This window comes from Brettanomyces bruxellensis, chromosome 8 (assembly GCF_011074885.1).
Source record: "Brettanomyces bruxellensis chromosome 8, complete sequence".
NCBI lineage: Eukaryota > Fungi > Ascomycota > Pichiomycetes > Pichiales > Pichiaceae > Brettanomyces > Brettanomyces bruxellensis.
The window spans coordinates 2,440,656-2,468,299 of NC_054689.1; the positions used below are offsets into that span (position 1 = coordinate 2,440,656).

General features: G+C 39.9%; 10 protein-coding genes across 10 annotated transcripts; 7 read left to right on the plus strand and 3 right to left on the minus strand.

Moving 5' to 3' along the window:
- Positions 1 to 397: 397 nt before the first annotated feature.
- Positions 398 to 5,477, minus strand: BRETT_001283 (uncharacterized protein; the record flags this gene model as incomplete). The annotated part of the gene is made up of 2 exons (XM_041279837.1): positions 398 to 1,817; positions 3,505 to 5,477. The coding sequence occupies 2 exons, from the start codon at positions 5,475 to 5,477 to the stop codon at positions 398 to 400; spliced, it is 3,393 nt and encodes a 1,130-aa protein (XP_041138051.1).
- Positions 5,478 to 7,397: 1,920 nt separating this feature from the next.
- On the plus strand, positions 7,398 to 9,149 carry BRETT_001284 (uncharacterized protein; the record flags this gene model as incomplete). The annotated part of the gene is made up of 1 exon (XM_041279838.1): positions 7,398 to 9,149. The coding sequence occupies one exon, from the start codon at positions 7,398 to 7,400 to the stop codon at positions 9,147 to 9,149; it is 1,752 nt and encodes a 583-aa protein (XP_041138052.1).
- A 1,508-nt stretch (positions 9,150 to 10,657) lies between these two features.
- Positions 10,658 to 11,509, plus strand: BRETT_001285 (uncharacterized protein; the record flags this gene model as incomplete). Its single annotated transcript, XM_041279839.1, has 1 exon — positions 10,658 to 11,509. One exon carries the CDS (start codon positions 10,658 to 10,660, stop codon positions 11,507 to 11,509), a length of 852 nt encoding a protein of 283 aa, XP_041138053.1.
- Positions 11,510 to 11,980: 471 nt separating this feature from the next.
- BRETT_001286 (uncharacterized protein) lies at positions 11,981 to 13,015 on the minus strand (the record flags this gene model as incomplete). Its single annotated transcript, XM_041279840.1, has 1 exon — positions 11,981 to 13,015. One exon carries the CDS (start codon positions 13,013 to 13,015, stop codon positions 11,981 to 11,983), a length of 1,035 nt encoding a protein of 344 aa, XP_041138054.1.
- Positions 13,016 to 13,677: 662 nt separating this feature from the next.
- On the plus strand, positions 13,678 to 14,685 carry CKA2 (Casein kinase II subunit alpha'; the record flags this gene model as incomplete). Its single annotated transcript, XM_041279841.1, has 1 exon — positions 13,678 to 14,685. The coding sequence occupies one exon, from the start codon at positions 13,678 to 13,680 to the stop codon at positions 14,683 to 14,685; it is 1,008 nt and encodes a 335-aa protein (XP_041138055.1).
- Positions 14,686 to 16,043: 1,358 nt separating this feature from the next.
- BRETT_001288 (uncharacterized protein) lies at positions 16,044 to 18,455 on the plus strand (the record flags this gene model as incomplete). The annotated part of the gene is made up of 1 exon (XM_041279842.1): positions 16,044 to 18,455. One exon carries the CDS (start codon positions 16,044 to 16,046, stop codon positions 18,453 to 18,455), a length of 2,412 nt encoding a protein of 803 aa, XP_041138056.1.
- Positions 18,456 to 19,373: 918 nt separating this feature from the next.
- On the plus strand, positions 19,374 to 21,134 carry BRETT_001289 (uncharacterized protein; the record flags this gene model as incomplete). Its single annotated transcript, XM_041279843.1, has 1 exon — positions 19,374 to 21,134. One exon carries the CDS (start codon positions 19,374 to 19,376, stop codon positions 21,132 to 21,134), a length of 1,761 nt encoding a protein of 586 aa, XP_041138057.1.
- An 802-nt stretch (positions 21,135 to 21,936) lies between these two features.
- BRETT_001290 (uncharacterized protein) lies at positions 21,937 to 22,224 on the minus strand (the record flags this gene model as incomplete). Its single annotated transcript, XM_041279844.1, has 1 exon — positions 21,937 to 22,224. The coding sequence occupies one exon, from the start codon at positions 22,222 to 22,224 to the stop codon at positions 21,937 to 21,939; it is 288 nt and encodes a 95-aa protein (XP_041138058.1).
- Positions 22,225 to 22,525: 301 nt separating this feature from the next.
- Positions 22,526 to 23,401, plus strand: BRETT_001291 (uncharacterized protein; the record flags this gene model as incomplete). Its single annotated transcript, XM_041279845.1, has 1 exon — positions 22,526 to 23,401. The coding sequence occupies one exon, from the start codon at positions 22,526 to 22,528 to the stop codon at positions 23,399 to 23,401; it is 876 nt and encodes a 291-aa protein (XP_041138059.1).
- Positions 23,402 to 24,588: 1,187 nt separating this feature from the next.
- Positions 24,589 to 27,608, plus strand: BRETT_001292 (uncharacterized protein; the record flags this gene model as incomplete). The annotated part of the gene is made up of 2 exons (XM_041279846.1): positions 24,589 to 27,105; positions 27,168 to 27,608. The coding sequence occupies 2 exons, from the start codon at positions 24,589 to 24,591 to the stop codon at positions 27,606 to 27,608; spliced, it is 2,958 nt and encodes a 985-aa protein (XP_041138060.1).
- Positions 27,609 to 27,644: the final 36 nt, after the last annotated feature.

Sequence of the window (27,644 nt, forward strand, 5' to 3'; positions counted from 1 at the left end):
GTCTATGAATTTACGTTTTGAGTTATTCTTCGATTTTATCTTTGTGTACTTTCCCTACCGAATCTTGTATAAACTCGTTCGATTTTATCGCTTGTGTGCACAATGCAAATATTCAATTTTTCTTGTAAGAGGAATTAAGCTATGCTAGTCAATATGAAACAAAATATCTTAAACTTACATCTAAAAAAGAATGCAACTTTTGATCATATGTTACACAATTTGAATAATATGGCTCACATATTAGCCTGGTACATGTCAAAAAATGAGCAAGAAATATTAAACGGTAGAAAACAAAGATATATGTATGCATAGAAATGATAAACCAAAGCTGAATCAAGAAAAAAACACGAAATGAATGTTAAAAATGCTTGTTAGCGTGGAAGTAAAGAATACAGAATCAGTTATCATTATACTTTCCAAAACGACGTTTCTTCCTTTCCATCTGTGAAATCTTTTGAAGATCCTCTTGACTTGGTTCGTAGATATGCCATATAGTATAATGGGGAAGACCTGCAATTTTGAAGCCCATTTGCTTGGACATTTTACCAAACGCTTCAGTTTCTGCATGATTTAGGAATGTGAAAGCAGGGAAGTTTGCGCCTCTCCTAAAAACCTCAGCCTTTGCCAGTATCGAAACACCTCCAACACCGTCAAGACTCACAATTTCATTTGGATTTCCATTCGGATCCCTGATGTATGCCAAATGGGCTCTCCAGGTCGGATATTCAGCATACCCTTCTACAATAACATCATCTTCATCAAGAGTTTTCGCAAGCTTAAGTGCCTCATCCGATTCAATCCACGAATTCAAGTCGTAAGGCTGCTCGTTACCCAAAAATGTTGGAAGTGGCCTCCAAACATTTGGAATCATAATATCAAAGTTTTTGGCAAACTTCATCATAAACTGTAGAACATCGCCGGGACATAACTCAATATCCACATCTCTCCAATAAACCCACGAGTGATATGGGCGCAATGCCGCGCTTAAAAGCCAATTTCTCGACCGGCCCATCAACTTTCGACGAATACCTTGTATTTTCACATCATGCCTATCGCTGAAACCCTGTCCTATAGATTGACCAAAGTCTTTCTGATAGATTTCAATATTATGGAACGGCTTGGTGTAACCTTCATGGTATGGGGGCGAGAACGCATTTTTCACTTTCTTTATATAATCTTCCGGCATGTATCGCATATACAGATCTGTTGTACCATAGAATCCTTTAGACGTGACCTTATTGTCATGCTCCTCAAGCATGGGAAGTAGTTCTTTTTCTTGAAGTGCGATCGAATACTTATACAACATTTCCAACGTCCGGTCCCCCTTGGTGCAGTCACTAACGAGAAACGCTACATCAATGAGCGAATGATCGTATGTCATGTTCATCATATTCCGGAACATCAAAGGAAGCATGTTTTCACAGTTTCTAAGTGGAATCAATAGAAGAACACGTTGTTCATTCTGTTCGGCCTTTATTTTGCCTTGGGACTTGCCCAAATCATATATATGAACTGAATCAGGCAAATCATCTTCATTTTTCGGTAGATCGGACATCTCATTACCATTTTTCAACTGAACCCCCGCATTATGGTTATTATTTATCAAAACTTGAGTAGATTTCTGCCCCATATTTTCCCCAAACGTCACAGAGTCAGCCTTGGATTTGCTTCCCGCCGGATCAGCTTCTGAAGAAGAAAAATACTTTCCTCCTAATATAATGTACACGAATAATATGATCGCACATAAGATCGGCCCTATTTTCCTCCATTTGGACTGCTTGAAATTGGATTTTTTAGGCTTTAAGTCACCATAATCACTATAAGAAATGGAGTGTGCTGATGTTAGTAAAAAAAGAGGCTCAAAATGCGAATCTCTCTATAAAAGGTGCCTGAACTTACATTGGTAGTCTGGGCTTCGATCTGAAGCTCCATATGAAATGCTGCATAATAAGATATGTAATTCTATAGGACTTCAGACACGATACTGATCAAACTGTTCTGATGAGAAGAAAATTCAAAAATATGTTAGCGTTTAGATCAAAAGTCCCACTTAGGCTGCGAAAAGATGAAAGGAATACAACTGTGGGCAGCTAATGAAGAAATAGAAGCCAATAAAAGAACGAACACAGTCTTGAAACTTCAACAACATAAAACTACTCACATCAAAAAAGGAAGAATAAAAGTAAAATACGCAAGGTGGATAGATAGATCTGAACGTTATTCCTAAACAGAAAAGAATACTTATTTTTCGGCAGGTACGTTCTTCCTTACTTCTTATTTTATTTTTTTAGAACCTATTTTAGGAGTAGACAAAATACAAGTACGATAAAAAAATTTGAGCGGTCTTAAAATGGCGAGCATCTCGGTGAAAAAAAAGAAAGAAAGCCATGAACATGTACAATGATGATAAAAATGAATAGAAATGAAAAGGGAGATGCAAACTACTGAAAGAAACCAAGGAGAGAAATAAGCAATACGTAAAAGATCATAAACATTGATTTTAGCTTTCGTTATTTTTCTTTACATTTTTATCGGCCACTCTTTGGTAGAATGGTATATTAAATAGTAGTATATATAAATTTGAGAAGGTTAATCATGGTTGTACATCTCTTTTAATACAGGGGAAAAGGTAAAGACCGGCAGATCTGGTAGGTGAAGAAGTATTGCTTATGGAAGCAAACAAAAAAAGCAAAATGAAAAATATATACACGAGTAATATAATATTTAAATTAGATAGGTATTATTAGACGCCGAGAAATAAGAGAGGTAGGAATTAAAACAATACATAAATTTCCGACGCTACGTACGCGGTTGAGAACCACAACTGGGAAAGAACAAAGAAGAATGAGAGGGTAAAGTTACAGAATTCCTAAACAATCGAACTCTGAACGAATATATGAGAATCCTCGGAACAAAAAATAACAAAAAAAAGAATATGACGAAAGTCCAGGTAACTCATAAACTTTGCCTTATCATTAATTAACCTTACAATAAAGGTCCCAAATTGTGGATCACAGTATGGTATAAGAAGTATGCTTGCGCTTTGTATTTGACTTGTAGCTCACCCTGAATTAATTGCTTCGATGTGTACGAAATCCATACAATGTTTTGCTGTCTAGCGTTTTTATTATTGCTCTTTTTTTGCTCGATTCGACACACGTGCAAATCGGCACCCGCGGCAAGCAAGAAGTAGGGCTATTTTAAATTACACAGCATTCGAAACAATACAGAAGACTGCTGCAGACATAAAAAAAGCATTTAATTTCATACAACGGAGGACGATTGAACACACACCATATTACGTTTATCATGAATGTATTGCAGCCATCAAAAATGGAATAGAAATGAAATTATTAGTTGGGAGAAAGTAAGCTCGCAAAAAAAAAAGACAGAATGCAAAATGTTTTATTGATGGTGATGCGACAATACTAAATGCATAGGGATAGCTGGGATAACGAAAATTGTCAAGGGCAGACGCTGAAAAGCAATATTTAACATTGGCACACTTCACTTAAATCATTGAATCCCGGTCTGAACCATTTTCTTTTTAAAACTTCCCAAACGGCTTTTGCCAATTTCTTTGACCTGGCACCCCATTGACTTTTAGCCTCGATATAAACCTTTAATTTAGGCTCTGTTCCAGAACCACGGGCGGTGAACCTGACCCTTTCATTCTCATTGGCACCTTGAAGTGTGCATGTAATCATTTGAGAAGACGGATCAATTGGAAGAACCGGTTGATGGTCCTTAGTACTTGAATCAAAGCCCACAGTAAGATCTCTCCAAGAAAGAACGGCATAATCTCCAATACGTCTTGGATACTGATCAAAAGCACTCTGCCTGATCGTTTCATCGAAGATCTTTGGAATTATAGATTTGTCTGTTGTTCTGTAGTAACCATTACAAGAACTGTAAAAGCCAAACTTCTTATAGCCTTGATTCAAGACGGAAGATATGCTTAACTCCTTATTTCTTAGCTCCTGATACATTTGCAAGAAAACAGCCAATGCAGAAATACCGTCCTTATCATGGGAAACAGAAAACATAAATCCGATGGCCTCCTCAAATCCAAAAGGAACACTAAAACCCTCTTTCTCCAAGTCTATGGCCTTATTTCCGATCCACTTGAAGCCAGTCAAAGTTTCCTCATGGTGGAATCCCATTTTCTCCGCCACAGAAGCAATCATTTGGGATGACACAGTTGAATTCACCATGTACACTTTATCAAGCTCATCCTTTGAATACTTCTTGGCGATGTAATAGGCAAAGAGGAAGCCAATCTCATTCCCTGTGAGTTGTTTCCATACACCTCTTTCCTTGACCGCCACAGAAAATCTGTCTGCATCAGGGTCATTAGCAACCACCAACGAAATTCCGGCCTTTTCAGCGGTAGATATGGCTAAGTCTAGAGCACCTTTCTCTTCCGGGTTAGGAAAAGACACTGTTGGAAAATCTGGATCGGGATTCTTTTGCTCTGGAACCACAACTAAAAGTGGCTTCTTTCCATCATTATGATCCACTCCAGCTGAAGCCTTTTCGACAGATTGTTGAGGATCTAGCTCTCCATTCTTTATGCTCGTCTCCTCGACAGCTGTTTCACCTTCATCACTTTTGGTTCCATCAGCAGCTGTTTCACACTCATCTTTTGATGCCTCATTGGTCTCAGCAGATTCTTCAATTCCATAATCATACTCATCTCCAAGTTGAGCAGTAATACGAGCAGCAAATTCATATCCAACACCATGCATTGGTGTGTAGACAGCCTGAAAGCCAGAAACAGGACCTGTGATAAGCTTCTCCTTTATTGCTTGAATATAGGACTCTACAACCTCCACCTTGCAGTATTGAAGCTCTTCTTCATGCTCCTTAAATACAGACTCCGTATCCCACTTCTCATCCGTAAAGAATGGTTTCAAATTATGTATTATCGACTTCTGTATGCCCTTGTCATGTGGTGGGATTATTTGACATCCATTCTTCCAGTACACCTTGTATCCATTATCATCCTTTGGATTATGCGAAGAGGTAATCATAACACCGGCAGAAGCCTTAAAATGATCAACTGAGAATGGAACAACAGGTGTAGCAATCACGCCAGGACCAAGATAATACACTTTAAAGCCATAATGAAGAAAGGCTGCCGCAGTGAGATCCGCATACCTTTCGGAATGATACCTGTGGTCGTGCCCAATCACAACAGACAAGTCTTCATCTTTTCCGGCGCTTAAATCCAAAATGTACTTGGCTAAGCCCTGAGAAGCTTGAAGAATGGTAACATCATTTATGCGACTAAATCCTGCCTCCATTCGGGACCGTAAACCAGCTGTACCAAAAACAATCCTATTGGACAGTCTTTTATCAAGCTCCTCGTATTTTTGATCATCCACAAGCTTTTGAATTTCAGCTCTAGTGACCGGATCTACATCCACTCCAAGCCAGTCTTTTGCAAGTTTAAGCAACTTCTTATTCTCCAACATCTTCACTATCTAAACGAGTCTGATAGCACGCTTCTACATGAAAATTATAAAACTGCAGAGATAAACTGGAGTGCACCCTACCCAGATCAGTCGTAGCTGGAGAATTGGAGACAAAAATTTACCGCCTTTATCCAAATAGGAAACAACCACGGGTCCTAATCCACCAATTTTTTTTCTTGCACCTGCCGAGAAGAGCCATATGGAAAAAAATCGAAAAAAAAAAAACAGTTAAGTGGAATTCATCTGAGTAGTATGGAATGCTGCATATCTGAAGAAAAACAACAAGAAAATAATATCATATTACTATAAGACCTAAGAAAGGATTTTAAGTTTGATACATGCAACACTTGAAGAGCATTTCATAGTTCCTTTAAAAAATAAAATAAACGTCTTGCGGTAAGATACCCCGAAGCGATAAAAATTAAACATATGGCTACAAGTAAAGGGTGTGTCGTTCTCCGCAGATTGGAATGTTCAAGCGCAAAAAATAGACGATTGACGCGACAATATCATGGGTAAAAAGTTTAAGACCATCGTATTTCATAACATTTCCTAAAGTAGCTAAAATGATGAGACGGGAAAAATGTACACGTAAACAATTAATATGAAACGGGAAAAACGCCTAAATTAAGACAATGAAAATTTAAAATTTCAAAAAAATGATCAAAAAAAATTTAGAAGGAAAAAAAAGTGATACCAGCCAACTCGTTGCTACATTGATCTACATTATTTAGAAATATGCTCATTTAAGCTCCGCCAATATATATACACACTGATGTGGATTTGAGGTTAAAATTTTTGAATACAAAGGAAAACAACAATTATATTCAACAAACGGATAAACTCAAATTTAGCAATCCTGAATATAGTGTTGGTGTATTGAACATAAACTGACATTTTTGGTGCGGTTTCCAATCAAACGAAGATTACGAGTGTTCCGAGCCGTCACTGGATCATAGAACTTTTGGTAGATTTTTAGTATGAATATAACGAAGACCGTAAAATTCTGAAACACATGTGATCCATTGGATCTCATATTACTCCGATATTTCTGGATGAAAAAAATGCATATTGTAATGTGACACACAAATTAAGAAAATTACAACGGAAAATAGGAATGGAAAATGAGCCAAGAATACCGCTTTATCCATGAAAGCGGGATAGGCTTTGCTTTATTATTCCATTCAACGGGTAGACAGCAATCACACGTAAGAAAAGAATGGGACTGGGGGTTTCAAAACTCGGGATTATTCATTTGGAAAGAGAAAAAAAGAGGAAGAAAGAAAATACAAAAAAAAAATAAGAATAAAAAAAAACTTCCCAATCGATAATAATAGAATGCATAAAACAAAATACCCATTGAAGTAACCGGGGATAGTGCTTGCAAATTAGGTGCAGGACAGTGAGAATGAAAAAAAAAAAAGGGTTAGAGGGGGGGGGGAATTTTGACCAGAGAACAGAAATCAAGCAGCCGATTTCGACAAAGTTTTGGGAGCATGGGCAACGATATCCAATTGCTAAAGGCTTTTTACTTATTTCTAGATTCATTCCTATATCTTTACTTTAATTTGTTTAAAGTAATAAACTCTTTTTTGAAGATTCAAGTTCATTGCTTGACTGATTGGGATTGATTCAAAAGGATCAGAGTAAAGTAAGGAGTCTGGAAAGGCAGACAGTCAAATCAAACTTTCTCTAAATTGATCGAACAAAATAAGAAATCAAGTACCTTTGGCGGTTGCTATAACGTTAGTATTTTGACATATTCTCACCATCTACATCATTCGGCAAAACTCAATTCCATAATTGCAGTCAATTGACTATATCACTCATTTGCTTCACATCACACTCTTTCACATTTGGACTCGAACCAACTCATTTTTTACCTCAAGTCGCAAATACAATAAACACTACAACTGCAACATGCGATCTACTCCCGTGAAGAGAAGACGTGGAAGACCAAGCAAGCATAGGGAAAATCGGGTTGGAGAATCAACCTTACCAATAGAAATCACAAGCCCACTAAATGCATCCAATAACTCTGCTGCTGTGGTCAGACAGGGTGTTTGTTCCAGTCCCGTGATGAAGTTAAAATCACCTAAGCGGAAAAGACGGACACAATCTAATTCCTCGTCGAATAACTCGTCCAAAGCCTCAACACCAAAGAATGCTAAAAGTGCCACGTTATCTTTTGGCCTGCCCCTCGTTTCGATAACTCAGGGTGCCCCTGCAAATTCTGCCGGCCAGCCGGCCCGCGAAACGGGAGCCCCGGTGTCCCCAACGCCAAATCCGCGCGGCACTTTACCCGGAGAAAAATTCGCGATCCCGCCACCAAAATTTATTCCCCAGGCAACTTTACTGCGCGGTGGCCCCGGTGGCCCCGGTGGTGCATCGGTGGCTACCACGGGTGCGTTGGACAGCTATTATAATAAAACACCCCAACGGTCCACGATAGTGTCATCTAGAAATATTCGCTCTTCTCCATTATCTACAATGTCAGGCTCAGAAAGGTCGACTCCTCTAAGAACGTCTCCTGTCAAGTATCTTGCATCTTCTCCATTAAGAACATCTCCTCTGTCCAATTATGAAATTGCAAAGGCCAAAGCAAATGTGGTCCAGCTTGGAACCTCCGCTCTCACTTATGGCTCATTGCTAGAGCTTTCAGCTCCATCTTTATCGGGCTTACCTTCACTTACTGTTCCCTCAGCTTTGAACGCACCACCACTTTCTTCCACTTCTACCTCAAACGTGAATCCGTCTCTACTTCAGTCTTCACCAATGGCTCACGTTTCTGCCAGGGAACATGCTCAAACTGCATCAAGTCCTCTTCAGAATACACGTAAAGTTCCATCAACTCCGAAGACAACAAAGTTTTCCGCCATACTTAACTCTTCACCTATGTATACCCACTGGTATTCACAGACTCCGGCTCAAACAACTCTCGTTTCATCTCCCGGAAGCACACTTCCGCAGATCGCTCAAAAAGAGCCGGCATACATCGGTGGTCTTCAAATAACGTCATCAAAATCGATTTCTGCCCCGGTTTTACCTTCGGACACGACCAAGAAAACTCTTCGAAAAACACAGTCTATGCCGGAGCCGTCTGCACTTAAAAGAGATGGTAGAGACTTTCCAGTTCCAGTAGCCATTAAGAGAACTAAATTTTTGCCCGCCAACTTCAAGCTTTCCTTGAAGATAGACTCATTTGGACGTGCGAGTGTCGACTTTCAGCGCTTTAAGGCTTCGGCACCAAGTATGCAGCTGCAACCACAACACGAAAATCAATCACAACTACAGCAACTACATCAGACACATCAGCAGCAGCAGCAACAGGGGCAACAAGGGCAACAACCACAACATGAATTACAAAATACAGCCTATAAGAACACCACTCCAACTGTTACTGGCCTTAAGTATGGTGTTGATCCTTTCGTCAGCGGAATCTCATCGAATACTTTTGATTCTGTTCCCGCACCCCAGACACCTACAAAATCACCATATGATCCATCTCAACCTTCATACATGCCACGTGATATGGACCAGTTGATATTTACAAGTCCTGGTCCTCATGCCAGTGATTTGTGTGCTAAGGAGTCGGAACTCACTTCCGAAAACCTTAACCAGAAGTATGATGCCAGATTTGCTGTCCAGGCAATGCTTAAGCAATTATCTTAGAGTGCATTCTGCCTTTTTTCTTTCGATAGTTTCGCTTTTGCGCCTGTCTCTGCCGGAAATACGCTACTTCGGGCTTTTTTTTTTAATACGGTGTCATGAGATGCCTTGCTTCTATACTTTTAGGAAATTTATTTTTTGTCAATACAAACTGATTACGCATTCATTAAAGCACCGCCGTAGGATACAGTGCACATTCCAGATGCAGCAATAACAGCAGCAATAACACCACTTGATATAGAAAGATGAGTTAAGGAGGACCTCGGGAAAAAGCGACCGGAAAGTCATCTGGCGATTGAAAGTTTTATAAGAGTAGTCGTAAAAGCAGCCTTTTAAACGAAAACCGATCAAAAACAATTGAATTACTCGATGATCGATTGGGTCATGCTTACAAGTGGAGAAAAAATGATAGCGGTAAATAACAAACTTATCTAATCCATTTTGCATAAAGTACTGCACGTTACCATTTTCATGCGTGGATGAAAAAAAGGGACCATACCCCTCTATACAAAACTATTCAAGTATTCCGGCAAAAATCGGCATAAACTAATACAAAGGGAAACAGTGGGATACCTTAAGTGGGGGTGAAAAATTATTACTCTAATTTAAACTTTTGAATCATACTGAGAAAGCATACAAACTGAACGAACTTATGTCTTACCCCAAGAAACAAAAAAAAAATGCATACAGAAGAATGCACCGGATAAAATGGCAAAAGTGGGGGGCGCATAGAATTGTATACAGCAGAATTCACATTGAAGAAAATCCAACTTCTCTCCTCACCCAAACGTAAAGAAAAAAAAAAGATCGAGGCATTGCTATGCTAAATGTGTTTCCAATACTGAATTTGAAGAGTCAAATTTTGTAAATTTTTTTTTGTTTTCTCATTCCATTTTGTCTTGCCGATTAATCGGTAGGGTCATCAGCCGCCCGTGACTAAAAGCGGGGAATCCATAAAAGGAGAAAATGATTAATTACGTCGGCTGGAAGCAGATGCCAACAATGAATTCTTGCATAATAGAACAAATCGTCGTATTATTTGCTGTTTTTCCATCTATTGTCTTTTTGTGGTTGTTAACGCAGTAGAATAATCCAGGGTGTCATGGGTGAGTTGTACTTCCTCCCACTTGGCACATTTTTTATATAAACAAGGGTGATTTCTACACATTTCTTTCTCTTTGTGTTTGTATTGTTATTATCAATAATGTTCAACTGTGGTTGATTCCGCTTCCTTTAATTTTCTCTCTGTTGAACTATACAACCACATTTGTTTCAAGTTATTTAAGTTAATTTAAATTATATTGAATTCCGCTTTCTATCTTATACTTTCTTACACAACTCTTCTACCACTTTGGATGTCCAGTGGTCTATACGAAATCGCAAATTACAGCTATTAAAGGTTTATTAAGGTATTAAGAGATATACCAACGAATGCTACAGGCTATTTATTAGTACACAGGACAATTTTTTGACTCCACTATATCCCATTTATCACATATTTACAATTAAAAATGCCGAGCGTCGAATACGATCAGTGCAAGCGCTCAAACTATTCGCTGAATCATCAATTTTTGGATACTGATTTCTTGGACAGTGCATGTGCCAACGATTTCACAATTCTCCCTGCTATTTCTGATTCGGATGCACAATTACTTAATTTACGGATGCCGGAAGCTGTTGACTACTTGAGTTCCACATTAGAGAGTGAGCAGTACTTCAACTGTTGGAAGGCCATAACTAACAACCGATTTATGAAACCTTATGATCTGTCTAATATGAGGAACCTTCGAGATGCCAGCTACTTTGAACCAGTTGATGATGTCATGCTTTTAATGCCAAGCACATCAAGTCCAAGGCTTGAAAACGCATGTTGGAGGGCTTGGTACAAATCCTTCCGTCACTTGAAAGAGCTGGATCCTGCCAAAATCAACTGGATGAAGATTAACGATGTTACTTCGTTGTATGGCCCAGTTGTTGATGGCAAATCTATTGGCAAGAGTGATGATATTCTTTCTAGTGATTCCCAATCTTGCATGTCTTGTGAATGTTCCAGTGACAACGAATCTACACATGAAGTCCAGGAATACAGTCCATTTGGAAGTGAAGAGGATGACTCTCTATTCGAGTTCTGTCAATACGATCTATCATCTCTAGAAATAACGCATTCAACTTCTTCAGTTGCCACCACGGTATCGTCATCATTTGATCGGACGTATCCTAGATTGGAAAGAAAGGCCACAAAGTCTATTCTCAAGAAGAATACTCGTGGCTTTTTGTCTCGCTTTAAGCAGGACAAGCAGACGAAAACCCACAAAAGGATTTCCTTCTGTCCAACGGTCAAGGTCGGTGTATACACCAAATAAACGTTTCTACACAATTCACTGTTTTCCTATGTTAATGATTTATTTTAGAAGCTGGTCCTATTTCTGATTTTATCATTGCATTCGCTCATGTTTTTCTAGCTTTTTTTTCGTCGTTCTTGTTTCAGGCTTTCTCCTATGCCTTTTCTACATCATCCATAGTTTCGTATTATGTTTCCTTTAGGTTTATTTTATTATCTTTTTGTTGTCACTGTTCTTGCTTTTCTATATCTTTTACGTTGTGTCATGAATTCTAACCATACTTTCAACTTTCAAACCATAGTGTAGTCAGGATATAAAGAAGATGTGATATCATCCGAAGTGTGTTATTAAGTAAATTCAATTCGGGTGGGTTATACACCCTCAAATACAATTCTTCTACAAATTTGGCTACGTAGCTTGTTGCTCAAACTGCCGTTGTACATTATGCGAATAAATAGAAAAGTTTACCCGTTTGATTTTGAACTTTCAACTTCAACGCTTCTCCGAAAAAGATTCACTAACTTTGCCAAAATTCCTTCGTTCGCCTTGTGATAAAATGCTCACCATCGAAGTTACCACATCTCCTATTGCATCAAGTGAAGGAATGATCTTTTTCTTAAGTTCGGTACGAAATATAAACTTTGCAGAACGCGAAATCAAAGCATATAATTCATCAAGCTCACTTTTCGAAAGACTCTTCGAAACACCTCTCATACGAAACTCACTGAGAATGCATCGATCAAGGAGATCAAAGAATTGCTCATGAAAGTTAGTCTCTGTGTTCATACGCACAGAAGCATTTTCAGGATCAACTGAATCTTCACGTGACACAGATTGCTGTCTTGAAACGGATCTCTTCTTGAGATAATTGTCAAAGAACTTGTCTCTTTTCTTTGATACTGTATCCAGTTCAACAAACACACTTCTTGCTGATCGATTACTTGGCAAGGTGACCTGTCCACTTTCAGCAAGTGCTCTCACCCGATTCAACCTCAGTGCTATAGGAGTCTTGAAGTTTAACAAGCTGGCACAAATTGCCACATTCTTACTTAAACAGCCACTCTGATCATCTTTTATGTGTATGAGCTTGGGATAAATGGCCAGGCTGTAATCGCCATTGTTTGTGTCTTCGAAAATATCGGTTGGGTGTTTTGCGTCAAACAATAAAGTAAGAATTGTATTTGAAGAGAAACTAATATTCACTAATTTTCTAAAGAATTCCTCGGTATTTTCATTTTCTGTAAAACATCGATATTCGACCGATCTTGGGGATGACATATCAAAGAACCAAAACGGTACTTGTGCAAAATCCACCAGCTCAGTCAGCTTCATGTTCTTTTGAGCAACAAAACTTTCTAAAGCTGGTCTGAGACCATCATCAGAGCTGTTCTTATCACAATCATCATAACTTGAATAGAACCTCACATCCTCTAGATTAATCAAAAATGAAGAATCCCCTACAAGTTCTATATTCTGCGGAATATGGGGACTGTCAACCTCAAGCGTGCAGGTACCAATATATTTCATCAAAGAAACATCAAAATTTGTGATTCGATCATACAATAATCGTACTTTTCACAAAATATATAACACTCTGTTTCGAATAGTCTCAGCAGTTCGCTTTGCGTATGTATTACACCAAATGACGGTAAACTTATGACTGAAGTGTATAAACTGCGCTACTTGGGTTTCACATGAGTTCTACCAACAAGCTACAAGGTGCACGGATGCAAAACATACAAAGTGAAGTAGTACACTTTCCCGAATCTAAGACCTTGTGGTAATTACTGCACCCAAATTTTTTTTTTTCGCACTCCAGTTTTGATTCTATTTTATTTTTTTTCGTTTTTTCTATCCCCCCCACCTACCTCATAAATTTTTATTTTTTATCTTTTTTGAGAGCTCTCCTCGTACTTTACACGAACCGAGCAGGTTCTTTCTTTTTCTTTCCTTTAACCGCCGCTTTTGTAGACGGAAAGATGCAAACATTTTAGAGCATACAAGTTATCAATTTAAAACTATTGAGTCAAGTGAGACACGCAGTTTGTTCTTGGCATACAATAAAAAGGATAACAAGTTTGTCAGAAAACTGGACGGGGTGAAAATAGAAGTCAAGTCATACGAGTCACAAAGTTGGAATAAGGAGTCAGTAAGATTGAATAAAGCATCATTAACAGGCTTCTTTACAGATGTCGAATCAGAATTTCAATAGCAAAGGCCACAAAATATACTCGGTCTCACGTGTGTACTCAAATGCAAACGAAATACGTCCTAGGGAATATTGGGATTACGAAAATTATGCAATTGAGTGGGGCAACATCAACAACTACGAGATCATCCAGAAGATAGGAAGAGGCAAGTACTCAGAGGTTTTCACAGGTGTAAATGTCTTAAATGATGGTGAGTGTGTTATTAAAGTGTTGAAACCGGTTAAAATCAAGAAAATACACCGCGAGATTAAAATCCTCAAGAATCTAACAGGGGGACCAAATATCGTTCGATTATTTGATGTGGTGCGGGACTCCGCCTCAAAGATACCGGCGTTGGTGTTTGAGAAGGTGAACAATGTTGATTTCAGAGTGTTGTATTCGAAATTTACTATAGATGATATCAAGTTTTACTTCACTCAGCTTTTGAAGGCCCTAGATTATTCACACTCTATGGGAATCATACACAGAGATGTCAAGCCACAGAATGTTATGATTGATCCAGAGCGTCGGCAGCTCAAGTTGATCGACTGGGGTTTGGCCGATTTCTATCACCCAGGTACCGATTTCAATGTTAGAGTTGCATCGAGATACCATAAGGGTCCAGAACTTTTGGTCAATCTACGCCAGTATGATTATTCCTTGGATCTTTGGGCAGTTGGCGCAATGATAGCTGCTATTGTCTTTAAGAGGGAGCCATTTTTCAAAGGGAAGTCGAACAGTGATCAGCTTGTGAAAATAGCGAAGGTTTTAGGTACGGAGGACTTGATGAAGTACTTGCAAAAGTATAACCTTACTCTTTCGTCAGAGTACGATGACATACTAGGAGAGTATCCTCGTAAACCATGGTCGTCGTTTGTCAATGATGGTAACAGATACCTTAGCGGAAGTCCGTATGTGATTGATCTAATTGATCACCTACTAAGGTATGATCACCAGGAGCGTCTTACAGCTAAAGAGGCTCTGAACCATCCATTCTTTAAGTCTTGAATATCATGTTTCGTGTGAATCTTCCTTCATATTTCTCCGTTTCTTTTCCGTTTTCTATACATTTGTGATTGTCGATGTGTATTCCTCCCATCATTTTTATTTTTTTATTTTTGTATACCTACTGTAGGGATTTATAGGCTTTTACGCTCGACACATATTCAGGAATACAATAACTAATAAGAAGATTTAGAGGAATGCTATTTGCAGAAGGTATTTATGATCAGTTGAAGTGGCAAACTTTTTGTCTATGGAAAGTGCTTTAATTCGCTTTCTAACGTAAAGGGACAGACGTCCAAGAGAAGAAAATAAAACAAAATATAAGACTCGATATTGGAATTACGTGGCGGGATATACATATATACATACACATAGAAGAACAAGTGGGACTAATGTCCTCGAGAAAGTACTAGAGGCTATTTAAGTCCCCAGGCAGATCGATGGCGAAAATGATCATTGGAACAATAAACATGTAGTCTTACCGAATGATACTGAAAAAAGACGTTCAATGAGTTTCTTTTGAAATACCGCTTGGCATCCTCAAGAGTATCAATATATCGACTATTTGGCATTAATCAATATGAAATTGTTTCGCGTTCGCGCCGGTATCAAATATGATTAACGTTGTCCCATTGTGTAGCAAGCTCGAGATTTCTCCCCAAATAGGCACACTGCAGAACCCAGAGGTCGCAACCTGAATAAAGCCAAGCCATGCGAGAATAGAAAAATCCGATCTCGTGCATTATTTAGCATGGAACATCCAAATTTATTGTTGCTCATTCCGATTGTTTATCATGCTGAATTATGGTACTTCTCATTTTTTTTTGGGGAATGGTGTGAAACGCGGGAAAATCACGCTCTGAGTTATAGTCGGGGGCCTATTATTATTGTCTTCATTATGAGTTTACTTTTCAAATATACCAGCCTCTTTTCGGCTTACCGTGGGAACCTAAACGTGCTAGGTGAAACTTTTCAAGCTTAATTTACATGTGTTCTTGTATCATTCACAGAATTTATCAATAGAGTTGTCTAGACTACATTTCTACAAACACTTAGAGTATTTATTCACTTAGAGTTACAGTCTATCATTTACCATCTTTGAGCTTTCATTAGACGCTACAAAGTAATTATAACTCGGATATAGATTGATATTAGAATATACGCCTTTGCATTTTTGGCTGCAGAATTTCCAAAAGAAAAGTACACGCTGAGCCATATTCACAATACGGAACGAATCCTTTTAAAGCGAATCATCCATATATTTCCTATTGTGTGGGGATGCTATTAAAATCTCCTTTTGCATACACTTAAAAACACAGGAGACAGTATTCATATTAAGAATTCGTGTGCGACTTGCAAATATGTCGACATCAGACGATTCACAAGAATCCTTTGAAGCCGATCAATCTATTATATCCACCGGATCAGACACACAGAAATGGATTCTCATTCAAGAGAAAACGTTCTTTCGATGGGCGAACATGAAATTAGAGGGTGGAGAATACGATAAGATCGACTCATTGGATGATTTAATCTCTGGAATATCACTTCTAAATCTCATTAATGTTCTCACGCAACAGAAAATAACACCAGTGTACGTGAAACCAAAGACTAAGTTTCAGCAGATCGAGAATTTAACGCGTGCTCTGGATTTCATACGCAATCATGAGAAGTTACATTTATATAACATTGGTCCCGAGGATATAATTGATGGCAATATAAAACTCATATTGGGATTGCTTTGGACTCTTATTCTGAAATATTCATTACAGGATGGCAGTAAAACTGATGAGAAAGCCGATGATTCATCTGGAAAGAAAGAAATTCTTTTACACTGGGCCCAAATAGCCACAGCAGAGCACAAAGACGAGGTTAAAATACAAAATTTTACCACCTCGTGGACAGATGGTCTTGCATTTGCTGCATTGCTAGATAAATATAGGCCTGACTTGATAAACTATGACAAGGCCAAATCAGACTTCCCTAATGCAAAGGATCTTACGGAGGAAGTGATCAAGCAGGCGGAGACTGCCGGAATAAACCGGCTTATAGATGCTGAAGATTTTGTTAATACGAAGCCGGACGAGAAAAGTATAATGGCATATGTCAGTATATGGTACGAGAAATTTCATGTTGGTGAGATATTAAAATTGACTGATCACAATGTGAAGGAGCTGGAAAAGAAGAAGAGTCAGATGGATTTGACAAAGCAGATTGCTGATCTCGCTCAAGAAAAAGAGGATAAGAATGAAATTAAAACCGCCAAGGATGTACTTCGTGTTCGTTTAGAGACTTTTATTGCCGTCGTGGGCAATATTGTGGCAATGAAGAACAGGCTTTTGGCACGAATGGAAAGCCTTATCGTTAAGATGGCTAACTGGATGGCCCAACTCAGCTTTACCTCGGATGAGTTTCGAAATTTGGAAGATGTGCTAAGATTCAGAACATTAGTAATTCGATATCGGACATCGGAGAAAATGAAAATATTTAAGGAACTGAATCTTTTGATTTCGGAAAAGCTTAAATTGAACATGTGCTTGAGAGATTACAAGTTACAAACGTTTGAGGAACCTCAAGAAAAAAGTATTAAGAAGGCAGAGAAATTGATGAAGCAGCTCAACAGTTTTGAGATTGAGGCACAGAAATTTGTTCATGAATACATAGAGAGTCATACAGATCAAATGAGGGCTACGTTTCATAAGAATGCGTCAAGTATTCAACTTGGCTTAAATTTGATCGAGAGTGAGCTTTCTGAGCCCCACACAAATACTCAAGAGCAATTAAACTGTCTCACCGAAGTTATGAACGATTTAAAGAGTCTCGAATTGATGACCCAAAGGTTGGATACATATGAAGGAAAGATAAAGTCTTTCTTTGCAAGAATAGACAAGTCGTACGACAGTATTGATTCAGACCTTAAGATATCGAAGTTTAAAGCAAAGACGACCTTTTTCCACGATATGGTGGTCGATAGATTACAGTTTATAGATAGAGAAATACAGAAGAAGGAGAAGGTGTTGCGAATTTTGAAGAAGCCGCATGCTATGAAAGAAAATGTTCCTCCTACTTTAAAGCAGAAAACAATCTTGAAAGGGCAGGCGGTAGGAGACAAAAAGCAAAATGCAGAAGGAGAGGAGGCAGATCCAAAGGAAATGGATGGGCTTGCATTAGAGAGATATGTTTTCAACAAATTTGATAGGGGTAATAAGACATACCTTAATAAGGCAGAGTTCAAAGAGGCATTTGGATATTTATATCCCAAGATGGGGGATTCTCAACTTGGAGAATTATTTGAAATCATTTACGATTCAAGCCGCGAGATTCTTAGAGGGGTCAGGTTTGATGATTTTGCAAAAGTATTGAGATCCACGGGTTACAAAGGTGAAGAAGATGATAATGAAGAAGAACCAAGTGATGACGAGTCAGAATTGTCTTCATCAAATGCACCAAATTCAGTGAAAGATGAGGAGTTAGTGAATATGGCAGGCCAATTCTATTTGAAAACATTTGAGGAGAGTTCCAGTTATAAGGAATATATAACAATTACCGATTTGAAGAAGTTGAACCTGGATGAAAGACTACGGTCGAGGATCAATGAAATATTCGTCAGGACAGGGGAAGAAGAAGAATCATCTGATAGTAAATACAATTATCCTGAGTTTTTCAAACGGCCAGAAAATTCAATGCTATACGAGGATTCAAACAGTGCTTCCTCACCTGATACTAATCCTGTTGACTTGGATAATATTCTCTCCGAATTGCACGATGCTTGATAAAATGATATGCCTGTTAGCTCCTATATATATTTACACTTACATATATTTGAAACTACTTTTATTTTGAGGCTTTGTGTTTTTAATTTACCTAAATTTCAATTCTTTCAGTTCATAATATTTTCACCATTACCAACATGGAGAAATTCAAAGTTAGACATAATTATGTATGGAAGACAGGCTTATAAGTTCTATGCGCAGCATTTCTACTATGATAATTGATTCACATAAAGTAGTACACAACATTGTATTAGATAAAATACAGGATATTATTAAAAACTGATACCTTATGAAAGTATTCTAAATTTATATTGCTACAATTTCTTTTGTGGTACTTTTGTATTTAACCGACACTGGGTTTTTTTCCAGCGTCACATGATATAGTTACGTATTTATACCCCACAAACAATAAAAAAATTTTTACTCTATTCGGGTTGAATTAAAAAAAAACATAAACAAGCTGAAGAAGCCTTGCGCGATAATGCGGGCAAGAGAAAGGAAGAGGAAGAGATTGGCTGATCTTTTGAAGGGGAAAAAAGCTCATTTTAGTATTTCGGTTATAATCTTGAAATATTTTTATGTGCAGTTTTTTTTTATTTTTTTTTGCATCACTTAACATTCAAGTCCTGTGACTTGAACTTTTTTTCAAAAATACTGTACTTGATACAGTCATCGAGATAGAATCATACGAGACACAACAAGATAGAGTTCAAAGGTTCAAGTGGAACGTCTTTTGTGCTTCGGGAAAGTAAACAAGAGAACTATCTAGGTTAATAACTAAGCGATACATTCCATTTAACTTTGACACAATATTTTACTACCAAGGGAAGGAAAAAAGGCGAGATTTAAAGGAAAAAATATCAGACGGATTTTGTTATAGATCACTATTGCTATAAGAAAAGAGTTTAGAGAAAGAAGATGTCTTTCAAAATCAACTGGGACTACATAGAGAAGGAGTCATTTACCCAGTATGCGAAAGATACGTTAAACGAGGCGATGAACTCGGGTAAGAGGCCAAATATTCTTAGTGATGGCATTAAAATCATGGACCTTAACTTTGGATCGATAGCTCCAGAATTTGAAATTTTGGAAATCGGTGATTTGGGGAAAGATCGGTTTAGAGGTATCTTCAAGTTCAACTACTCGGGTGATGCGTCTGTGACTATGACTACAAAAGTGAGTGCTAGTTTACTAAAGAACTACAATGCAAACATCAAGGATCACTTAATGGAAAATTGCGAGGCAGATGTCTCTTACAACTGTGCAGATTTGTCGAATTTCATAGAGCCAAACTTCATAGTATCGGATTGTGACTTTGATATTCCACTATATGTAACTTTGAGCTCTATTAGGATGAGCTCGATTATAGTTGTTGTCTTTAGCGTATCGAAAGGATTGACACTTGTGTTCAAGAACGAGCCCCTCGAATCCATTGATGTGAATTCCACTTTTGACAAAATACGGCCGATTGCTCGTTTTCTACAGGAGAAGATAGAAACACAGATCGGGGAGCTTTTTAGAGAGTTTTTGCCCGGTATGCTTTACAAGTTCAGCCTTGAATACACCACCAAGTCATTTTATCAATTTCACAGGTCGCTGAACGAGGAACAGGAAGAAGAAGAACCTCGAGTCATGCTTAAGGATATCGATCCGGATTCTCCAATGAGTATGTCTCCAGGTAGTTTGATGAGATTGACTCGTCTAGCATCATCTAGGCAGACGTTATCTTTGGGAGGAGAGCTCTCATGCGATAGGATGAATTCGAACTTGGTGACAAAAGCCTTCGCTAATGCAATTCTCGCATCATCGAACTCGTTGGCGTTTAGTAGATTGCATATGACAGATAAAGATTTCACTACTGGAAGAGTTGGCGAAAAGGTGAATCTCATCAAAAACATCCAGGCTAGGACGTTTTGGAAGGGCAATCATGGTGAAGATACTCCTCGCAGGCGTGTTTTCCATTGGAGTAGGCACAAAAAGAAGGAAAAAGTTGCCGAGACTCAACAAAAACTTTCATCGCTTGTTCCCGAGGATGCTATTAGTGATGGGGATGATTCAACATTGGTGGCCAGTGATGTATTAGAGAATAAATCTGTTCCAATGAAGCTCAAAACATCCAAATCATCACCATCTCTTAGTGTGCAGAAAAGAAACTCAAGGGGAATTGGTGGATACATTCATCCTACATCGAGAATATCATCCTCTTTGGAGAATACAAGGGAACTTAATGAAGGTGCAATTCCAATGTCTAGAGGGGATGGTAGTGGATTTAGTTCTTCAACAGCTACAGTTATACCAACTATTGATTTTCACTTGAGAAGGGCATCCCAATATGAACAACAGCAATCAGAGAAGCAGAGACTCAGACAGAGGGATGAGGAGCTGGAGGAGCTTCGAAGATTCATGGAAAAACAGAAGATGGCTTCACCAAAAGCGACATGCAACATCCAGAACAGGAAGCCAAGCAACACATATCACATAGATAAGAGTGAGCGGATGAAGATAAGCAGGAGGATTGCAAAATTGGATACACTTTTGAGCAAAAAAGCAGAAGATGATGCTTTAAACAGAGAAAGAGATACGAAGAATGATTTTGTCAATTCTACATATGGTTATCCTATTGTTTCCAATAGAGAGGCTGCATTTGACAGCCCTCCACCTCCATACTCTTACTCTTAATTGAGTGCAAAGGTCTGCTTTTAACGGTAATACAATTAATTTCGAAACAACAAAACGAGGAAAATGGAAATTTAATTATCTCAACGGCGATAAATTTTCATGGCTTTATTTTACTTTACTTTTTACTTCTTTCATAATCCTTATCCGCTTTTATTATTGACACGCTTTAATGACAAACTTTTCGGCACACATGTTCAGCCGTGCTAAAAAGGTAATGCTGACGAATCTCAGGCAATGCAATCTCTATGGCATATTTTCTGTTCACGTCTCGCATCTTATTGTATTCCATAAAACACACGTAACAACAAAAAACACACTCTTTCAAGCTTTTTTTGGACATTGTAGCGATGTCTCCGAGGATCAAGGCGGTGCCGAGAAGTTTAGTGAGGATAAAAAGATTGGAAAAGCAAAAAGTGTGGTGTGCCGCTGACAAAGCGCGAACCGGTGATTGGCTGATAACAAGCGAGTGTATTTTTTATGGGGTTTTCGGACACAGGGTGAAGATGTGAAAGACTACAACTGGGGAGATAAATTAAGATGTTGGATGTATTTAAACTCGACAAAATTAATGAGGGTGAAATCAATGAGGAAAAACAACAAAAAAGGCATGGAAAAGAGGGGAAAGAAAGAAGAAATACTGGCCAGATGTAATGGCGAGTGTCTATAATATACAATGGTGGAATGCTGGATGCACAACAGAAGCCGAAGAATCGACAAAGGCAACATAAAGAAAGAGAAAAATCCCGTGCAAACAACAAAATTGGCAACCTCTTGCAACTGTAAAAGTAGAAACACACACTGTTCACTGACTGTTGGCTCTGTATAGTCTTTTCTGCTCTTCCCACTCATCTGTAGTAAAAACCTTCTGAGTGAAAGCATGTATGTGGGAAATCTCCTCATCCAAGGCATTATTAACCAATCTGTGTCTTGCAAGTTTGTTCTTGCCCTTGAATACATCACTCACTATGATGGCTGCAAATGCCTGTCCACAGCCACCTGACATATCCTGAACTTCAACCTCTGAGGCCTTAAGTCTTGATTTGATAGCTTCCGAGAGCTGATCTGAGGTAATTTGCACTTTTGTTGACATTGTATGCAGAGATGTATGAATGTAGACAAAAAAGTTGAGAATATTGAAATGTGTTTGTGGTGCTTTGGGTAGTTGAAGAAGAGAAAAAGGGACAATTGGGATGCGTAAAGAACGACAAAGGGAGTGAAATTATATAGAGTATTATTATTTTATTTTATCTTTTTATCGCTATTTTTTTTTTTTTTTTTTCATTCTATCTCGCTTTAAATTATGCCGCACGCTCTATCCTGATCACCTTCTTCTGCTATTATTTACAATATCTTGGTTACTATTTTAGTAAAAGCAAAGTTAAAGCACAGAAATGAGCGTCAGGACAACAGCCAGACAACTCCAGGGAATTGTTAAATGCATTGAGCAATTGTATCCCGTGAGTTATGCAGACCACTCCTGGGATAATACCGGCCTTTTAGTGGATTCATCTTTTGACACAAAGAACGATCAGGAAATCGAAAATTCGCCGTTTCGCATTCTGCTCACGGTCGATTTAACACAATCCGTTGCGGAAGAGGCGATGAATGCCGGTTCGAACCTGATTTTAGCATATCATCCGTTCATATTCAGGGGTCTAAAGAGTATACGTCCATCTGATCCTCAGCAAAAGTCATTAATTAAACTGATACAGAGTGGAATATCTGTATACTGCCCACACACAGCGATCGACGCGGCTAAGGGTGGTGTCAATGATTGGCTTGTGGATGGAATAAGTGACAGTGGCAGAAATTTGGCATCGAAAAAGGTGATTGAAGCAAATCCAGACGGTGTTCCAGAAGTGGGAATGGGTCGTCTAATCGTGTTGAAGAATCAAATTTCCCTTGCAGAGGCAGTGAGAAAGGTGAAGTGCAGCCTTGGGCTTAAGTACATACAGATTGCAACGAATTCGAGGGGTGAAACAGAGGTTCCATCGATTAAAACTATTGCAATATGTGCAGGATCGGGTGCTGGAGTTTTCAAAGGTGTTGATGCCGATTTATACTACACGGGAGAGATGTCGCACCACGAGGCATTGTACTACAAGGAGCGGGGATCTCATGTTATTGCCTGCAACCATTCAAACACAGAGAGAGGATTTCTAAAAATGCTAAAGACTCAACTTGCAAAACAGTTCAGCTTGAACGAAATTGATCACGTGACCATTGACATCAGTAAAACCGACCGGGATCCGTATGAGGTGGTTTAAGCGTTGTTTAAAATGTTATTAGAATTGTAGGAAAGGATGAAACATATTGAAGTCTAGATAGATAGTTACATCGATGCTGACTTTACCAGGACGTAATTTTGCATAAATAAGCATGATACGATGCATTTTTTTTTATTTTTTTATTTTTTTATTTTTTTTTCGTAACGAAATCGTTTTCAGCTTTCGTTTGAGATGCCCTGCTCTTTAATCCTTTATATGTAATTATATACATTAATATAAAACCAGAGGTTACATTTGCTTGCATGAAGACAGCCAAGCTGACACATACAAACATTCCAAGGAAAAATATGCATCGGCAATTTTTTTTTTCCATCTTTCAGGAATGGATATCGGGAACGAGCACATTCTTGTTGACCGCACGCTAAAATTACAATTGATCAACCTACCGGAATAATGCATTCTGCAAGCACTTTACGTCCCTGTAACAGGGTATGTGACTTTTTCCCTGACATGGCTTTCAAATTTTTTAGTGCTCAGCCGCGCACACAACTCCTTTTTTCTTTTATTTCGCACCTTACTTATTATCTCTGATTATTATTATCAGCTTTTTTTTTTCGCCCCAAACTCTCTTCGCAAAATTTCACATTATCTTCACATAGTGTTTCTCTGTATAAGGGTACATTCTCGTCAATTAGGCGCCTAATTTTCCGATTGTTGCAAGATTTGCGGACAACAAGGCAAGGAGGAAAACAACATAGCGGCTGCAGACAGCTGTGAGTGATCCGAGGGAAGATTCTTCAAATACCAAACTCAAACAGACTACTGCTATTTTTATCATTCTTTCAGATACAATCTGTACAACTTGTTTTCCTAGTTTCACAGAGAGAAACTTTAGGACAGAGACGTACATTCCGGAGCAATAGCTGAACATTGCCTCAGGCAGGTAATTCAGGGGCACCAGGTTGAATAATTGAGGGATCGCAGTAGGAAGTGCATCTAGCAGAGAATAGGCATTAGGCAGCGAGGAAGATCAATACAGAGTTAGATTACGTAAAGGGAGCAGCCAAAGAAAGCAATCGAAGAGATTGAATAGGAAGCAAGACAAAAGGAACAAAGAAAGAATTAAGAAGAAGAAAACTTACGGTATTGATACTTTGCCGTTTAATGATAGTCAAATTGGAGCATCGCAGGTTGTAATGTCAAAGTTTACAACAATGCGGAGAACAATGCAGAGCAGAAAAAGGCCTGGGAACAATGCCGCGGACGCCAGTGACGAGGAACTGGGAAAGGGATCGGATGATTCAACAGAGAATGACTACTCAAGCATTCCGGTTGCTGGAATTCGAGACATAGAAGTAGGAGGCTCGGATATTGAAATAGACGCCGACTCGATCGTTTCATCGAGCAACCTGGCAGGATCAGGCAGTTTATACGCAGAGGACCAGCCGGCGACACCAAGAGAGGACTCAGACAACCAGTCGAGTGGGCATCTGTCAAGTCACAACATTGTACCGCGAGTATTTTTGCGAATATCGCAGCACAGACATTTTACGACAGACAGCAATCCTCTCGAGCTTCACTTTCCCAGGAGCCACACGATGGCTAAAACATACAGCATGGGTAACGAAGAGCTCCAGAGAGCGTACAGCAATGCGAGTGGTGCCAGTTTAGGTGCAGGCAGTGGCAGGCAGCCAGAAAGTGACGATAAATACAAGAAAAAACACGGTAAGACGCACCGGCATCACCACCACCGGCACCTTCCGCTTTTTAGTGGGTTGATGAAGTCCAAGAACAGCGTGAAGGAGGATATAACGGCTGTGGATGGTGATGGAAACGCAGGATCGGGGCTGGAGATGGAGCCGGGTGTCGGCGCGTCGATTGGCGCGTCAATCGAGCCGAACAATGACTCGACGGCAACCGTGAGCTCGGTCGGGTCCTCCGGGGTGGGCTCTTTACGGTCGTCCGAGATGACGCGGGTTGCGGGAAGAGGCGAGGAGAAGGACGGGGAAGGAGATGGAGAAGAAGAGAGTAACGAAAAAGGTAAAAGTACAGAGTACACAGTGTCTTTGGCGACAACATCGATCTCGCAGGAAACACCACCAGCAATTGTGATGTCGCGAGGCAGCAGCATGACGGTTGCATCGTCAGCAATGAAGAAAACAAAGTCGGTGTCACGTTTCAAGAGCTTCACTAGGCGGGCAGCACGCATTGCAGAGGATATAGCGTTTGGCACCACTGTGTACAGCACTGTGAGCAACCAGAACTTCAAGAATGTTGATCTGCCAGCAAGAGCTAAGCTGAGCGGATACGAGAAGAGGCAGATGCAGATGGCAGAGTTCAGAAAGAATCTCCAGGATGCACAGCTCCGAATCTACTTCGAGACACTTCGATTCTTCCTCAAGTACATGGACGACTCGAACGCGGACGACCCACTCAACTACGCGTTGACCCGTAAGAACATGTGGCTTTTGTGGTACCAGAAGCTTGTGGCTCGTCTTGGAGTGGCAATTGAGCTTTACGAGCAACAACAGCGCGAAAAGGATAGGCTAGCAAGCGATGTTTTGCATGGGAAGAAGGTGCCCGGCTTGGAGAGGCAGCGGTCTGGGTTCAAAAACGTGGTGAAGGTGAAAAAACTACATTCTAGTGCTGGTGAGCGCGGCAAAACAGGAATGCCAAGTGCAGAAACAGTCGCCCAGAGCATGTTCCAGGACAGACGGGTTGTTCTCTCGCTTCTCTGGTATCTCCAGCTCTCCGGCAAGCTGTTGAAACAGGCCGAAGTGTTCAAAGACCAATTACCGGCAGAAACAGACCAAAACGAGGTGTGCATCGTGTCCACAAGCAAGATGAATGCATTCAAGAAGCGTGCTTTGACAGAGTCCGAGCTCCGTGCACTCGAGAAGGCTGTTTCCGAGACTCTCGAGTTTGTTGATGGCTGGAATATCCGCCACTCCGTGCCTGGGGCACACATCAACGTGATTACAGCGGCCTCAAGATTTTTGACACTCACCGACATGAAGGGGAAGGGATACCTAGATGAGCCGGTGATCAAGCAGAACCCACAGTTTGACACCCAGGTGATATCCAAGTACTACTACACGAACCACATAGGGGGCCGGGAGAAGGAGTTTTTGAAAGATTACTCATCCTTCACGACTCCGTCCATTTCGCACATTCCACTCCGGTCTTCCAGTCAGAGTTTGCTCATCTGTGAGGACGTGGAAGCTTTGGTTTGCGATGCTGGTGACCTCACCCAGATGATCACCGAGTTTAAGCGTGTCTTGAAACCTCAGGGCAAGTTGTATTTGCAGCTTTGGGACATTGACCCGGACACCCAGAAGAGAGCCAACCAGAAAGACACCACTCACAGTGTTGGTGAGTTTGTTTGGCACAGCCTCTGGCACAGTATTGCCGACTATGCCTCGAAGAACGGCACTGCCGTGACTGATCTCACGAAGAAAATCGTGCCTATGCTCCAGGCCATCGGGTTTAGTGACGTCAGAACTGCTTTCATTGCGTATCCGATGCTCACATCCTTGAATTCGGCTGCTTCTGATATTAGCAGCACCCGGATGTCCCAAACCAGCTCGACAATTGGTGACTTATCATCCATGCGGAACGATAATTCGATACTTGGATCGACAGCCGTTCAGACAGCAAATGCCACTACTCAAGCAACCCAGGCAAGTCAAGCAACACAAGCTTCTAATCAAGTTAGATCCGTTCCAGTGGCAAATCCAGCCCCCGTTCCACCTCCGGCTTCATCCTTCCCCTCACTTGCTGAAAAAGGCAGACTGCATGGCCCCAGCACCTCCTCAAGAACTGGAAGGGACCAAGATTGGACTCATTTTTCGAGATGATGACCTCGTTCACCGAGTTCCTCAAAATCCAGAAAGTCTTGAACCTCGCCACTTTGACCAAAGATCTTTCCGAGTGCGAGGAGATCGACGCTTTGAAAAAAGACGTAGGCGAGCATGGCGACCCAACCGGCATCAAGCAGCAGGAAATCAACACGAGAATTATGACTATGAAGCCTCTAGACACCGACAGGATAAACTTGGCCAAGCTTTTCGTCGATTACAAAGTGAACGGATTCAATGGAAGTGTTGTGGGAAGCAAGATCTTGGAGGGAAGCCCTTATGCCAACCCCAAGTACTTGTCTACACACAGAGGTATGATTGAGGACGATGTGCTCTACGAAGGCCTCGGCTACATGATGGTGGTCACAGCCGTGAAAAAAGATGAATGAGCTACTTTGACTTACGTAACAACTAATGCAAATACC